Source organism: Hakea prostrata, chromosome 4, assembly GCF_041222555.1.
Source record: "Hakea prostrata isolate BN-2017 chromosome 4, UWA_Hpros_2, whole genome shotgun sequence".
Taxonomy (NCBI): Eukaryota; Viridiplantae; Streptophyta; class Magnoliopsida; order Proteales; family Proteaceae; genus Hakea; species Hakea prostrata.
Window position 1 is genome coordinate 27,364,489 of NC_142603.1, and position 17,252 is coordinate 27,381,740.

Here is a 17,252-nt window from a genome sequence, read left to right on the forward strand (position 1 = left end):
TTCAAATTACACTTGAGTCATCTTCTAGAAGGATCTAGCTATGCAGTAGTCACTTTATGTTATGTATGCCCCGAATTTTTGTATACAACTTGAAGATTGACCCGCTCCAACATATGTTACAGCTTGAATTTTTCTGAGATTTGTGATCTACTCGTTACCCTTTTCAAGTATCATTTTTATGCTTTAATATTGAAAATTAGGATTTTGATTTGAATTCTAATCGGTCGAAATATCTACAAAATTTGAAAACAAAATAGAATTCCAAGAATTTTCCTAAACTTCAAACTGTTGATTGAAATTTCAACAATTTTGCAAGTTCTGACTGAAATTTCGACAATTTCACAAGTTTCGACCGAAATTTTTATTAGGTCTCTGCACTGAAACTTGTTTTTCTTTGATTTTTATTAATTTCTATCCTATTTTTATCTAATTTTTACAACTATTTTGTCTTTAAACACCTCTTTTGCTCTTTTTTGTTTTCAAATACCTCTATTGCTCATTTTATTTATTTATTTATTTTTGCCTTCAAACGCTTTTTAAGCCACAATAGCTATTCATGGGCCTAAGTCCAATTACAAAGGAAATTTGTCGCTAACAAAATGTAAAACATGAGCCATTACCCAACAGTTCCAAACTTCCATTTTTTTAATTTTGTTTTTTTCAAGCCTTAAATGATCTTGTATTGTTTTAAAATTAATATAAGTTTAGTATAGAACCATTGATGAATGATTGTGCGTTGTTAAATTTATATTTTGATTATTGTAACTCCTTTTTTTTTTTTTTTTTGTTCTTAAAAACTATTTTAATATATATATATATATATATATATATATATATATATATAGGCTTGAACTTGATACATATGAGATATCATCACTTGATTTAGTTGGTAATTGTATTTTACTTATTGTATGCAGTATAATTAATATCAATGACTACAAACACAAAATTCCAAAAATTGATTTTCTCTCTGAAGATGTCCAAGGTCGGTTCTTGACTTCTATTGCCTTGGTGAAGACTTCTGAATTAATTTCATAAGAAACTAACACGAAGCCTCCCATGCATGGTACGACCGTGGGATCTGAAGACCCTCGCTCTTTATAAAACTAGGATTCGAGGTGTTTAGTTTTTAAAATGCTCTTTCTATTCTTTCTTTTTCTTTTTAATGATATTGAATATGAAGAATAAGGGCTTCTCTTTCTTTCTTCTTCTCTTCTGCTCTCTTTTTACGACTTCTACCTCTACTTCCAGAGCAGCTCAACATTGCAATCACAAAAACCCAAAGTTGTTTCATGTTGGTGTGGTTCTTGATTTAGATTCAGAGATCGGAAAGGTTGCAGAGAGATGTATTTCCATGGCAGTCTCAGATTTCTATGCAGTTCATCCAAATTATAACTCAAAGATTGTTCTTCATTTTAGAGATTCAGGAGGAGATGCCATTAGAGCCGCTTCTACAGGTATGTCTTGGACATCCATTTTTAAAATATTTGAACTATTTTTTATGAGAAAAAAGAAATATATCACAAAAGATATTAGAGAAGTTCAACAGTAGATCGTCCATAACTGGAGCAGCTTTAGTTAATGTTGACCAATCTGGTGGACGTAGCAGATTTATTTTTGGTTGTCCATTTTCGTTGTTGGCTTTAGGTTTGACAGTGGGACTTTGCTTGGCAGCAGTGCCTACGTGGCACTGCTCCAAGCAGCGAATGGTCAAGATGAGAAGATAGGTGTTTAATTAAATCGTGGTCGTAGATTTTACTTGTGCAAGAAAACTAATTTTAAGTGAGTAGACCCGGTTCAGTCGCACGGTTCACAATGAACCATTTCAAAATTAAAGCTATATTTGAAAATAAAAAATAAAAAATAGGGTCGTCTTCAATTCTGGTTCGGTGCTTCAGGTGACGGTCAAAATGCCCAGTGCAGCGTCAGAGATTGCTAACAACACCGTTAGAATCAAGGAGAGCTTGAACCATGGAGTACTTCTGAGATGATTTCTCCTTCTTTCGAGCAGAGGCTTTTCGATAGAGGATTCAGAAATGCCACTAGAGCGGAATCTGGAATAAAGCTTCTGGACGGTGAAGACGAAGAAGACGAACAAGAAGATGAGATCTACGGCGGCGAAAAGTGATCGTTGAGGGCATGGTGATAGGAAGATGAATCTCAACCATTCCCCCGGCGACTGGATATCAGAAGTTGCACAGGCGAGAGACGAAATCCAATAACCAGGCGCCATGTCTCTGCTCACAAAATTTCCACCTCCGACGGTGGGCAGAGACCTCAAACCGATTGTCCCTGCAATTCTACTGGATTTCAAGACAAAAACTAAGATCAGTTAATTTGAAAGAGATTATTAGTTATAACTTATGACTGCTCATCTCCATTGAAAAATAACAGATTAAGATTCAAATATCAGTTGTTTCTGCGTCAAGGAAAGCAGAACCAAAAGCAAACAAGAATCCAAACTTACTTCGAAAAGTAAAGAGCTTGAAATGAAGAACTGGAATGAGATCAAAACAACTTGTAGTGAAGAACGAGGAAGAAACGCAGAGATTAGAGCTGCATCTGCAAGTTTGTCAGTGTCTCAGAGAGCCGTGGAGCAGAGCTCCGCTGCAAGTTACTTGCAGCCGTGCTTGTTGACTCTTAAGCGATGAACGTGTAAGTGTACTTGAGGGATTTTTGATGAACGTGTAAATCAGGTATGTGATGGGTTGATTTTCATTTTATTCTGTGGATTTCATCCGACTTAGGTTCAGCAGCAACAATGAAAAGAAAGAAGACAACTCTTTTTTTATTTTTTTATTTCAAATATAGCTTTAATTTTGAAATGTTTCATTGTGAACCGTGCGAACTGAACCGGGTCTAACCTCACTTAAATTAGTTTTCTTGCACATGGGTAAAATCTACGACTATGATTTAATCAAACACCTATCTTTTCATCTTGACCATTCGCTGCTTGGAGCAGTGCTACGTAGGCACTGCTGCCAAGCAAAATCCTTGACAGTGAGAGGAAGATGGCTATCTAGTTCAGTAACCCAATAGGAAATTTGTTTTAGGGCCTATTTTGTTACTTGAGTCGGAGATTTAAAAAATCTAGAGATTTCAAATCTATAGATTTCAAATCTATAGATTTCAAATTTTTGGAGTCATGGTTCATAAAATTAACTGTTTGGTTAGCTTGAATATTTGAAATAAAATCTATAGATTCATCCTGAAAAAACATCTATGGGGTAATGGTTCAAATGTTTAGTAAATTTTATAATAGGGGTGAAATATCTGGATTTCACCTCGTACCCATAACAGATTCACGTGTTTTTTTAGTGTAAGAAGGTGAATCCGTAGATTTCATTAATCTATCACACAACCAAATGGGTATAAATCTCTCATTTGTAAATTTGGAGATTTGAAATATCTAGATTCATGTAACCAAACATGCCCTTAAGTATTGCTACCGGACTCTAACCAATGTTCTAGATTCAATTTCTATTTAACTTTAGCCTAATTAACCTCGAGGGGTGGCTCAGTTGGCAAAGCCCAACGCTTCCACATAGGAGGTCAAAGTTCGAATCCCCTCGGGGCCAGGGGCGAAGCTCCGCCTATATTAATTATATATAAAGCACCTTGAGGATGTAGTCGTGGTGCGCGCAAGCTGGCCCGGATGAACCTCTTTAAAAAAAAAAAACTTTAGCATAATTCAGAAGTGGTTATAAAATTCAACCTTTGGCCTTCAATTTAACTAATCATTTATCTGTATAAAGGCATTTTGCTCGCAATTAAAGGCTAAATTAGGGGTGCAACTTTGGTTTATAACTTCATTGATAACATTCCCCAGGGAGTAGTTGATCGCGTTAAGAAGGGTTGAGGCGCCTAAGAAGTGTTCATTCGACCCAAGTATAACCGGGCGGTTCATGCGGTTGAATACACCCATGGGGACAGTAAGACCAAAACTTGGCCGGGCATCTGTATTAAAAAATAATTAGAAAAAAAAAGGTCTCCAATTTTAGCCATGATAGCTCCCAAGCCAACCTAGCTAGTCTGTCCTATAATGTCAATGTCAGGGTTAGGTTAAGGTTTTGAAAAACTTGAATTGAACCAACCAACCCGACCTGTTGTACCCTAGGTTTAGTTAACATATATATTATTTTGTACAAAAAGAAAATAATACGCGTTAATCTGTTAGATACTTTTAATATATGTAATTTTTTATAATATTTTTGTATGCTTTTTTTTCTTCTTCTTTTATTATGGATACAGATTCCTACTAATTAATTTCTAAGTTACCTGTATATATGCCCGTGAAAGTTTTGTAGGTATTTGGCAAATATACATGTTGATATAAAATTAATAGTTAAATTTTGAGTTAGGACACATGTCAAATGAAATTAAGTCCACACCCCCTCTGGAAAAAAGAAAAAAAAAAGAAAAAACTTTACCGTATGAAGCCCCCTAATGTTTAAGTTACACAATGAACTAGGTGACTGAAACATTTTAATGATAGAAGCGGATTTACATATGCATGCTTTTAGCTATCCAATATCTATTTCAGCCATTGCATGGCCATAGGGGTCGTAGACACTCTAGGCATTAGGTTCAGATCCCTGACCCATTTTGAGATATTGCATAAGACTCTATTGGGGTTTGGGAGTTGATAATTGAACACCTTATTATTTCTTTCTTTCCATACAAAATAACAAGTTATTATGAAGACAAACACAAACCAACATTTAGATATCTCATCTAACTGAAATTAGAAATATAAATGGAGTATTGAGTATTGGGTGAACACTTCCGTCCTCAAACCTAAGGGGCCTACTGCCCGTACCCTCTTGGTCCATTCATAAGAAAGAGAAGTGTGCTAGTATGACTTGGCACAATCATCACATAATTCACATGAAGGAGATGTAGATGTCCATTGAAAAAGTAGTGTCTTAACCGGTAATCTTGCATTCAAGAGATGCCAAAAGAAATTAAGCTTTAAATTTGTGATGGAGAGGTAGTTTAAAAAATATTTTAACCATAAATGAAAATATTTGGTTGAGACGTTGTTCTTAATTTAGACAAGGCTCGACCTACCAATTTGGTAGAGAATTCGCCATTGCTCAAGAGTGAGGTTAATGGAAGAGAGGTAAGAATATGTATTAAAAGGAGAGAAGAGAGTAACTCCCTATTGAGCTTGACTAATGAATTGGCCACCTACACTACTGTTGCTTTCCTCGTCCATAGATCGAAATTTGGTGCCCTATTGTTTTTTGCTTATGACTCTAATCCAAGGACCAAACCAAAGCGAAGTTTCCATTCCATTATTCAACTTTCTTACGACCATTTGCTCTAGGAGGGGGAAGATACTGCAAAAACAATTCCATGTCCATGAACCGTGTCAGGTTAGTAGTTGGCTTTCAATGTTTGTACCCAAATTGCATCAAGATTGTTAAGCGATTTGCACCCTTGTCTGAGAAGTAAGGCTTTGTTGATGTCTTCCATCCTTTAAAAACCTAGACCTCCTTGCACTTTTGGCTGGAAAAATCAATCCCACGAGATTAGAGTTAGTTTTTCTTGGATGGATTTTCGAGCCGGAACCTCTGACATAATGAGTCCACTATCTTACAAAGTGTGCTAGGGAATGGAAGCATTGCATGTGGTATAAAGATTGGGGTTGGAGTATTGACTACAATAATACCCCTCTTCCTACAAAAGACAAACTTGTTGCTTTCCAAATAACCATTTTGGTCCTTATTCTATTCAGGATGAATTGCAAATTCTTTGTATTGTCTCTTCCATGGAATGCCAAGATACATTGCATCTTTTTTACTTTAAAAATTCCCAGCACTGAGAGGATTATGCTTTTATTTTGCTAGATTACATTCCTATTAAAAAACACTCTACTTTTCTCAAAGTTGAATTGTTGTCCAGTCATATTTGAAAAAAGTTCAATGGCCGCCTTTAGTGCCAAAACATCTTCTTTTTCCGCATGAAAAATAGAGGAAGGTATCGTCTGGAAAGAACAAATGAGAGATTTTTGGAGCTCTTCTTGCAACTTTGATTCCTAGGAATAGATTAAGTGATTGATACTCATTTAGCACTCTTGACAATATTCCCATAGTGATAAGAAATAGGTATGGCTAAGAGTGCATCCCTACCAAGTCCCCTAGATCTAGAAAACCATAAATAGGGGCTGCCGTTTAGCTTGATAGAGAAGGACGTGCTGAGATCAGAGTATCAATAAGTAATTTTTGCTAGTTTTGGTCAAAGTACATGTACTCAAACAACTTAGAGACAACTCCCTGTTCAACCCTATCCTATGCCTTTGACATATCCAGTTTCAAAGCAATGAAACCTATCTTTCTTCTAGTTTTGCCCATGAAATTGAAGATTCTTTGGACGAGGATAATATGATTGGAGATCTATTTATTGTCTACAAAGACACCTTAACAGGGAGAGATAATATTGTTTAAAAAGGGTTTGAGTCTTTGAGCTAAGCATTTTAGCCACAATTTTATAGGTCACATTGTAGAGGCATATTTTTCTAAAATTAGAGACCAATTTAACCTTATTGTTTTTTGAAATGAAGCACAAGAGGGTGTGACCAACCCAAAAGGGTAGGGAAGCAAAATTCGTAGAGTTCATTTTCAAATGGAAAACATAGAGTTCATTATAATTGAGAACGACTTCACTTCTAAATGAAATTTATGACCATGGGACCTTTTTTCCCGTTTAGGTCCAAACGAACAGGAAAGACAAATACAAGTATACAATTTGTTTCTAATAATTTGAAGCATAAAGTGGCAAAACGTGTTTTAAATGACAAGAATCAGAAAGTAGCTCTAAACATGAAATGTTTCTAACCTTTTCCAATTTCATCCTTTATATGTAATAAAAATTAATCGGCATGGTGGCTGGATTTAAGGAGAAATTTAGGAATTTAGAGTCTTAAGATTATAGCTTCGTGACACCCCTCCACCATTAGGAGGGGCCCACCTCTAAATATTGATGAGGTTGATCAGGAGTGGGCCCCTTCCTAAACATGTGGGAGAGGGGTGTGAGGAAAGTATAATCCTTTACTCTTGTGGCTAAAGGATCCTAATTGCTAGAAATGTGGGATGAAGAGAGAGACGTGCAAGGAGGGAGGGAGGGAGGGAGGGAGGGAGAGAGAGAGAGAGAGAGAGAGAGAGAGAGAGAGTAAAACGTCCACGAGAGAGTTTCAGATATTTTTTCCACTATATGAGAGTTGTGTACATGGTTTCTTTATATAGAGATAAAGTCCTTGTTCATCAATGTTCTAAGACTCTTGTAGTTGTAATATTCTAGATTCCCTGAGTTATAGTATTTGGATTTACATAAACTATTGACCAGGGTTTTGTAGGCATTGTAATTAATCTGTATCAAATTCTTCTTTGGGTTAGTTAGAGTCTTTGTGAGTACATACCAATTGGAGAAACCTTCTTGAGCGTAGTGGCTAGTGTTTGATCATCTTTGGAACTCTTATAAACAACCCTTGTTGCATAAGCTTGAGATGGAGTGGCAACTAGGGTTTTGGTTGAATTCCTAAAAATATCCCTAATACCAATCAACAATTTGGCTATTTAATCTACAAGTCAATCATAGGAATCCATGCAAAACACTTCTATTTTTGAATTTACATCTGAAGAACCAAAATGTCATCAAAGAAACAAGAAAAATGAGGAAAATGATAAAATAGACTGAGCTTGAGGCATATAGCATGCCCCCCCCCCCCTAAAATAAAAAAAACTACTTTAATGACTTTTCCTGTTGGTGAGAAATCTACCATAGAGGATTGATTCACCCAAACCAACACCCGAACAAGTGAATCTAATTAACGAGATTCTTGGAATGACTCTCTCTCTTCTAGTTGCTATGCTTCCTAGAAACACTCAGTGCAAGTCATTAGATGTGGGCCAGTCGATGTGATCGGTGAGCCGCCTCGAATGATCAAGTCAATTAATCTTGAGTTAAACGCCACAATAGTTGTAGAGATCCACTACAAGAAAAAGTAGAATTAGTGACATTTAATTAGATATACCGCCACTAATAATATAAATTTAGTGGCTATTTATCGTAAACTGTCACTAATTAATTAAAACACACGCACCCCGCCCAATCTCAAACACATGCACCTTTCTATTTTCTGACTTTCCACCGCCAAATACCACAAATTAGTGGCGATTTTATAGTTACCGTCACTAAATATGACCCAGTTAATGGCGGTTTCTGCATGTTTGGCCACTAAATATAGAGAATTAGTGGCGGATTTCGTACTTTCCACCACTAAACACAAAAAATTAGTGGCCATTTCTTGTTTACCGCCACAAAATATCACACAATTAGTGGCAGCGTATATTCATATAATTAGTGGTGGTTTTAAACATCGTCACTATTTGCAGGTTACACGTGCGGTACTGGAAATTGCCACCTTTAAATGGTGTGGTACATTCCGCCGGTGTATCTTCTTTAGGTTTTGGGCACTTTTAGTGGCGGAAAAAACCGCCACTAAAAGTGATTTTTTTTGTAGTGGGAGCTCTAATGGAAGATTACAAGAAGAACTGGAAGAAGAGTCCAAGTAGATCAAGTAAAATGTTTTGTTCATATCTTACCTTTGTTTTAGCGCTTACCCTATTTATATGTTATTGCGTGTGTGTACTTCTTGTGTTTGTACCGTCCGACATCCTTAGTGGATCATGCAGCTTAGATTGTTGGTGCGTTCAATTGCTAGATTTTTGTGGTCCAGCTGTTGGACTTTTGGACAAGCTGGTCTGAATTGGCTGCTGACTCATTTATCTGCAACACTTTCAAAGAAAGAAAAATTATGACATAAAAATAGAATGCAACAGGTCATACCTTGCTTGTTAAGAACCCTCTCTCAAAAACTAATATGTATGTTGGAAAATTCAATTCTTTTTTTTTGGTAAATTTTGAAATTCAATTCATTCCCCATTTTTAGGAATTTGAAGAGGGGAAGGGGGGGGGGGTGGAGAAGGGGAAGATTTGGTAGGGGCAGAAGGTCAAACCCATGACTTCCGTGGCATCTACAAATGAGGTTGCCACCACTGTAGGGCTGCAACAGGGCCGGGGTGGGTATGGTTTTTGCAATCCCAACCCTAGCCCTATATGTTCTAATCTGATCCTGCCTTGACCCTATTTCAGGGCCAAGGATTATTGTCCCTTGCTCTAAGCTCTACAAGGCCAAGCCAAGCCCATTCCCGCCCTGATTGGCCCCTGACATTTATTGGCCCTATCCCTGACCCTAATTGGCTCTATCTCTAACCCTGATTGGCTCTGTCCTTGATTGGCCCTGATTGGCCTTGTCCCTAGCCTTAATTTGTCCTATCCTTGGACCTAAAATATTAAATGTAAATTCATAATAATAAAAAAATAATAATAATAAAATTCATAGAAATATAAGATCATTCAAGTTCCTATAAAATGATAAAATAGTCAATAAATTGATAGTGTTGCTCTAAACATAAATAAATACACTCAATAATTTTATATTGAGCTCCGAAAGTCTCCCATTGCTTTGGTGATGGAAATTGAAAATTTCTCCCATTGATATCCTTATTCAAAAAAAAAAAGAAATCCATATTTAAAACCTTGTTAACAAGTAAATCAACAATAATTTAGTATTGATATTTTTTATGTAGTTAAAGAAAATGATATTTTAGTTACAAACACAATTATTTGTCCTTAATAAGTTTTATTTATTTATTTATTTATAAATATCAGAGATTGGAAGTAAAAGAAAGATGTCAATATTCATGATGAGAAGTTGGGGTGTAGATTTGTTAGATATTAATTCTCTATCTAGTTTTTATTATTTATAATATATTATCTCGCCTTAGTCCCAAAAAAAAATAAAACAATGATTTTTTGGAACTAAAAATGACTTAGTTCAAAAAAAAAAAACCTTAAAAATAATATAAAAAGTGAATTCATAGTCTAATATGATCAAAATGATGAAGGTCAAAATCGAGACTTATAATTATTTCAATGTTAATGTGAAGATTATGTCAAAAATCTAGTACATGATTAGGGTCAAATAACATTATGACTAGAGCCAAAATTAGAGTCAGGATCAGGCCAAAATCAAATGGATGCTTATTACATTGGTAATGAAGATATAATTTTTTTTTATTAATTTTCTACAAAACATGATCATGATTTAAAAATTGACACGTGTCAAGTATTTACCCATGTGGATTAGAATTAATTCCTCTCCATATGGGTGGAGGATTCGAGACTCAAATTAGGGCCATGATTAGGGCCAACATCATAGGCCTAGATATCAAGGCCAAGATTAAGGCCAAAATCAGTGCTAAGATCAAACCAAAATCAGGGCCAAGATTAGAACCAAGATGAAGGTTAGAATCACGGCCAAGATCGTGGTCGAAATCGGGACTAAAATCAGTCTAAAATTAGGGCCTAGGTTAGTCTATAAAATCAAGAATGATCGGGATGGGTGGGCGGGCCAGAGAGTAATTACAAGCCTGCCCTTGGCCCTAGTTCATGATCAGACTATTTTGGCCCTAACCCGCCCTTAGAGTCAAAATCTTTAGCCTAAGTCATATTTGGGCTTAGGGGGCTTAGGGCAAGCGAGGGCCGCCAGGGCCAAACTTGCACCCATAGACCACTGTGCTAGAGGCACATCCACTAAGATTATTGTCATTAAGACTTTATTATTTTTAGTTAGAACATATAACCGTTTTGCCTTTTTCTTCTTCTTTTTTTATTTTATTTTTCCAAAAGACTTTCTTTATAAGAGTCTACTCTCTGCACATTCATGTCTTTTAGCTTTGAAAACTCCATTAATACCATATGCAGCACTGGACTTGATTCAAAATGTTGGAGTACAAGCAATTATTGGACCTCAAACATCAGATGAAGCAGAGTTTTTGGCTAAGATGGGAAGCAAGGCTCATGTATCTGTCATATCTTTCTCTGCTATTAGCTCTTCTCTTTCACCTACTTGGTTCCCTTATTTCATCAGATTTGCTCAGAATGATTCATCTCAAGTTAAAGCCATAACTGCAGTTCTTGAAGCTTATGAATACAAAGAAGTAACTCTTATCCACGACGATAGCCATAGTGGAACCGCAGTAATACCATACCTTACTGATGGCCTTCAAGAAATTGGCGCACATGTTGCTCGACGAATTGTGTTGCACCATGATATGAAAGGGTCTGATATTGAAGTTATTTTGCACAAAATAGGAGGTAAAAGCAGAAATGGAGTCTTCATTGTTAATCTATCTTTGTCCCTTGGAAATCTATTTTTCTTACATGTTCAGAAAAGAGGGATGATGAGCTCTAATTTTTCATATAAATGGATTATAATGAGTGGACTCACAGATCTCATGAGCTACATGGAACCTTCTGTGCTCAGTTCCATGAAAGATGTTATAGGTATCAAGACTCATGTTCCGTTATCCAGAGCACATCGGAGGTTTATGGTTCAGTGGTGGAAACAATTTGATGAAGATCACTCTAAGGAGACCAGACTGGAGCCCAATGTGTATGTCCTATGGGCCTATGATGCAACATTTGTGGCTGCAAAAGCAGTAAATACAGCTAGTTTGTATTTGAACGGAAAGCCAGATTCTCTTGACGTGAATGTCACTCAGATTGGTTCAGAAGTTTTGAAACACATCAAAACAACTAGATACACGAGTGGTGTAAGTGGTGAAATTCATTTAGTGAATGGTGAGTTACAATCTTCCAGCTTTGAGATTGTCGACGTGCAAGAAAAAAGTCAGAAAATTGGGTATTGGAATCCAAATGATGGTCTGTTTTTGAGTTCTAGTTCAATTGATAGTTCTGGCAAGAACAATCTTCGGGTAGTGCAACAGCTCAGATCAGTACTTGAAGCTACATCCAGTGAATATGTGTTGAACATTGGGGTGCCTCTGAAGACAGTATTTCCTGAATTCATCAACATCAGTCACAGTTCCCATGCTAAGGAGCCAATTGTGACTGGTCTCTCATATGAAGTCTTCACAAATGTTCTGGACAGCTTACCACATAAATTCTCTTACAAGTTCATTCCATACGAGAATGAGAAAGGTGAACCTAAAGGGTCTTGGCAATGAACTTTTACAAGAAGTATATAACAAGGTGAGCTAAGATTTCCAGTTTACACATTATTTTCTGTTAATGTTTTTTCTTTCATGAACTAAATTCAACCATTAACAGACATATGATGCAGTTATTGGAGATATAACGATCCTGGCAAATAGATCTCGGTATGTTGGCTTCACTCAACCATATACAGTTTCTGGGGTTCGAATGATTGTGCCTGTAAAGAAAGATGATGACACTGGTGGTTTATGGTGGTTCATGAAGCCTTTAACCACAGAACTGTGGATAACCACAATTTCAATGATTGTCTTAAAGGGTTTTCTTGTTTGGGTCTTTGAGCATGAGAAAAACCCTGAATTCCAAGGGACTACTTCAGAGTTGGTGGGGAAGATCTTATCATTTTCTTTTTCTATATACGTATTTACAAATCGTAAGTTTCTTATCACTCTTTTATGATCTAGTCTAACTCATGGTATCTTGCTTCCCCTTTATTTAATAACTGTAACTGTTTTAACTGTAAGTTTCTTCTAAAGAAATTCAAGGCATTCAAAGGGGGCGAATAAGGCCTGGACACCCAGGCGATTCCTTGCCAACTAAGATGTTCTTACACTATTATCTGGAGTTTAATGTATTTCAAACTTCTTGATTTGCATATAACAGTGCATTTGTAGTCATGTGTCTGCATCATTTATCTATTTTTCTCTCAGCTTGTATGGATAAGCAACTCACAGAAATTTTTTCTATGTGCCATAGAAGAGAAGCTCCGGAGCAACTATTCAAGATTCATTGTAAACCTGTGGACTTTTGCTGTGTTTGTACTTGTGAGCAGTTATACAGCAAATTTAACATCTATTTTAACCGTTGAGAAATTACAACCTACTGTAACAAATTTGGAAACTATCCTTAGAGAAGGAAAGAATGTTGGATATCAAGAAGGGTCTTTTGTGTTCGATCTTCTTAAGAACAAGGGATTTGAAAAGTCAAGGATCAAGAAGCTTTCCACAAAACAAGAATTTGCAAATGCTCTATCAAATGGAAGTGTTTCAGCAATTGTTGATGAGATTCCCTACATTAATGTCTTCCTTTCAAAGTATTGTCGTCAGTTCACTGTTGCTGGACCAACATATAGAACAGGAGGCTTTGGCTTTGTATTCTCTCTCTCTCTCTCTCTCTCTCTCAATCTCTTTTGTCTATTTACTATATACCTAGTATCTACTGATAATCTTCATTTTATTAATTTACATAATTTCTCTCATCTAGGTCTTTGCAAAAGATTTTCCTTTGCTACAGGACATTTCAGAGGCTGTCCTTAACTTTACTGAAGGAGATCACATGAGTAAGATTGAGAAGAAATGGTTTGGAAATGAAGCATGCGCGAAGCCTCTTGCATCTAATGTAACATCTAGTAGACTACACCTTCACAGCTTCCGTAGCATCTACATCATTGTTGGAGTAGCTTCAATCCTAGCCCTCAGCTTATTCTTTTTCTCCTTTGTCTATAAAAGGATAACAGAAATAAGCGAAAGATCCCAAAGAAATTTATGGTGGGCAACTGTCATGACATGCAACTACTTTCATAAAAAGGAACCACCAAAACAAATTGAACCACCTACAAGTGCTGACATGGAGCATGCAATTTCTGAAGGCCATGCAAGTTCTTATCTGATTGAGCTCACTTCAAATAACAATGAATAGATGCAGGCAGAGGCTAAAAAGGTTGTATCCAATGCATAAGGTTCCAGCATTTGTCAGATATATGACGCAGCCTTACCCTGGATTTTAGAGGTTGTTTCCACGGCTTGAACCATTTGACCAAGCATTTAGCAACTGATCACTGGACCAAATCCAGCCAAAGAGTACAATAGCTGTTTGACTAAATGAAAGCACATGGTTTAGAGGTTGAATCAGCTTGAACCACATCAGTTTAGCTGTTTAGGTATCATTTCCCTGAAAGAATTTCTAGCTTGTTCCCTAAAGGCTATGACCTTATTTGAATCCTTCAAAGCCATCATTTTTTTGATTGTTTATGTGAATATGATGTCTAATCTTCTACTCCTATTGAGAAGCATTGCTGAAGAAAAGAGGAAGTCCACACATGTATATCCAGTGACTTGTAGATTCATATTCTATCTTGTACTCTTGCTGTCCCCTAAGTATTTCCTTTTCAGTATAGTTCTATGTATAAAAACCAAGAGGTTTCCCTTCATTCTAGTAATCTCTTTCTTTGGTGGTAAGAAGTTGTTTTTATGGTTTCTTTATTTATGTAGCAAGAAATTAACAGAGACACAAACGACCACATAAAACTAGAATGGTTTGAATCCAACTTGGGTGCTGCACATCGTGTTGCATGCGGTGGAAATCGAGACAGCAAGGTTGAGATATCCGACCACTCATTTCGCATAAGTGGTTCAAAGCAACTTTTACAAATCAAGATGTTGACATCAAAATCTCGACCCTTATTTCAATCATCACTGTATGCAGCATGATGCTGCGAATTTGTTGTGCAGCACCCAAGCAATTTTGCAATTTAATCACCTTTATAATCTTAGATATATTGCTCTTTTTGTATGCTTTTACCACTATATACATATAATAATATGGAAATGGAATTTTTGTTTTTCCCTCATGGAATATGTCTGTACTGTAGTCTGTACTGCTCAATATTTCCCTTTGAGGCTGTGTTTGGTATGTATTCCCAATCTTGGATTGTAGAATATTTTCTTGACTTGGAATCAGAACACTTTTCGTACACATGTACTACTAGTCCAAATGATTACCTAGAAACTTTTCACTATTCGAGAACTTGTTCTACTTCTTGGTGGTTGAGACTCATAACGTCAAACCTCTTAATAAATCTTGAATGCACAAAACAAAGAAAATAGAGAGGGAATGTTCATGATGCATATGGGGGTGGCACATGGGTAACTCAGGGTCTCAGACTGGGAATGGGATGAAATTTGTCATATTGATCTAAAACGATCTTGTGAGAAGGACTCAAGACTTTGCAATGATGAACATCGGTTTTTTGTGTTTCTAGACCCTTTTTGACATTTTAGTGTTTTCAGTGGCATTTTCGTAATTTTTTAGGGTTTCTTCGCACTATAAAGTCGTGTTTTCTGTGTCTTTTGAAAGTAGTTGAATACTGTTGTTTCTAAAGAAAATTTTGAGAGCGATAGAGTTCTCCATTATCAATCCATTCCTCTCGTTTGGCTTTGATCCTTTGTCATTTCAGCATTAGCTCAATTATATTTTCTTTCTATTTAGAATAAGAAGCAACAACTAAATGTTGATACATTAAAGTCCTAGGGTGGGGACAGATTTGAAATTTAAACTGGGGTGGCATTGCATTAAGGCCTTTGTCTTGGGGTGTCTTAAAAGACAAATTTAGTATATTATTCACTTAGCTGTAATGAGATGAAAACATCTCAATATATAATATAGTAAATTGTACACGTGGCTATCCCACTTCTCTAATACCCTCCCTCAAACATGGCCGGCTAACAAGGCCAAGTTTGGTACATAAGATAACGAAACTCCTTGGGAGAAAGGGGTTTTGTAAAAATATCAGGAAGCTGCTGATGAGAAGCCACTTAACGTGTAACTAAATATCATAAAGCAACCTTTTCCCATACAAAATGGTAATCCAATTCAATATGCTTGGTACGCCCATGAAATACCGGATTCATAGTCATGTGAAGAGCACTCATATTATCACAAGAGAGAATGGTTGGTTGAGGCTGCGGAATGCCTATATCACGAAGAAGAAAAACTCAACCAAGTTAACTCAGCAGTAGTAGAAGCCATGGCTCGATACTGCCTTCCGTACTAGAACGAGAAACCGTAGGTTGCTTCTTAGCACTCCAAGAAATACAATTTTCCCCAAGAAAAGTGCAATAGCGGTAGTAGGACATCCCGTCCAACAAGATCGAGAAACCATATAACTAAAAAGAGCTAGCTTGATGAAGACACAAACCACAATCAAAGTACCCTTTACATAACGAAGAATACGCTTGACAGAAGAGAAATTAGACCCCCGACTATACTTCGAAACAAAGTAACATCATGAAAAAGTGAAGAATCTAACACCACAGTTGGACGAGATACCATAGGAGTCATCACAGGCTTTGCATCAAGCATACTAGCACGACAAAGCAAATCAGCCGCATACTTGGCTTGAGATAAAAAACAAACCAGATCGAACTAGTTCGAGTAACTTCTATCCCAAGAAAGTAATGTAAAGAGCCCAAATCCGTCATGGCAAAAGTATGACCCAAAGTAGTGATAAAGGAACTTAAGGAAAGCTCATCATTGCCGTAAGAACAATGTCATCAACATAAAGCAACAAGATCAAAGTCCTCCCTGTCTTGGCGATAAACAAACATAGAGCTATCAAAGAAACTACTCTCAAACCCAAAATCCAGAAGAAAACCACTAAACCGATCATACCAAGCCCGAGGCACTTGTTTAAGTCCATAAAGAGATCTATGTAATTGACAAACATCATTAGGCCACGTAGAATCCCCAAAACCAGGAGGTTGTCTCATAAACACCGGAGTGGATAAAAAACCATGAAGAAACACATTCTTAACATCTAATTGACATAGAGGCCATTTTAGCATAGTAGCAATGCTTAAAACCAAATGAATAGAACCAAGTTTAACGACTGGACTAAACGTCTCAAGAAAATCAATACCCTCCCCGTTGATTGTAGCCACGAGCAACAAGACAGCTTTAAGACGCTCTAAACTCCCATCAGCTTTCAATTTTGTCTTAAAAAACCCATTTGCAACCAACAACGTTCATCTCAAGTGAACAAGGAACTAAAGACCAAGTATGATTAGTAGCAAGGGTGGCCAATTCATCTTTCATTGCAGCAGTCCAACCAAGATGAGCTATAGTAGACTTGACTATCTTAGACTCAGAACAAACAAAATCAACATGTAACGCATACTTGGGATTAGGTTTGCGAACACCAAGTTGAGCACGGGTCACCATATTATGCATGGAGTGTGTAGATGTAGCAGATAAACTACAATCAGTAGCTTTTAAAGAAGAAGAAACCAAACCCATTTCAACAAATTTATCATGGGCCTGAGGTGTAGTGGGCTGTAACTCACTAGAGAATCCCATTTCAGCCTTTTGATCATGGGCCAGAAGTGCAGTGGGCT

General features: G+C 36.7%; 1 protein-coding gene across 1 annotated transcript; it reads left to right on the plus strand.

The window, feature by feature from the left end:
• Positions 1 to 1,162: 1,162 nt before the first annotated feature.
• LOC149018629 (glutamate receptor 2.7-like) lies at positions 1,163 to 13,779 on the plus strand. The gene is given in 6 exon segments (XM_089153928.1): positions 1,163 to 1,457; positions 10,831 to 12,086; positions 12,088 to 12,120; positions 12,199 to 12,514; positions 12,838 to 13,232; positions 13,345 to 13,779. Coding segments are annotated over 6 exon segments (2,727 nt in total). The 5' UTR covers positions 1,163 to 1,165.
• Positions 13,780 to 17,252: the final 3,473 nt, after the last annotated feature.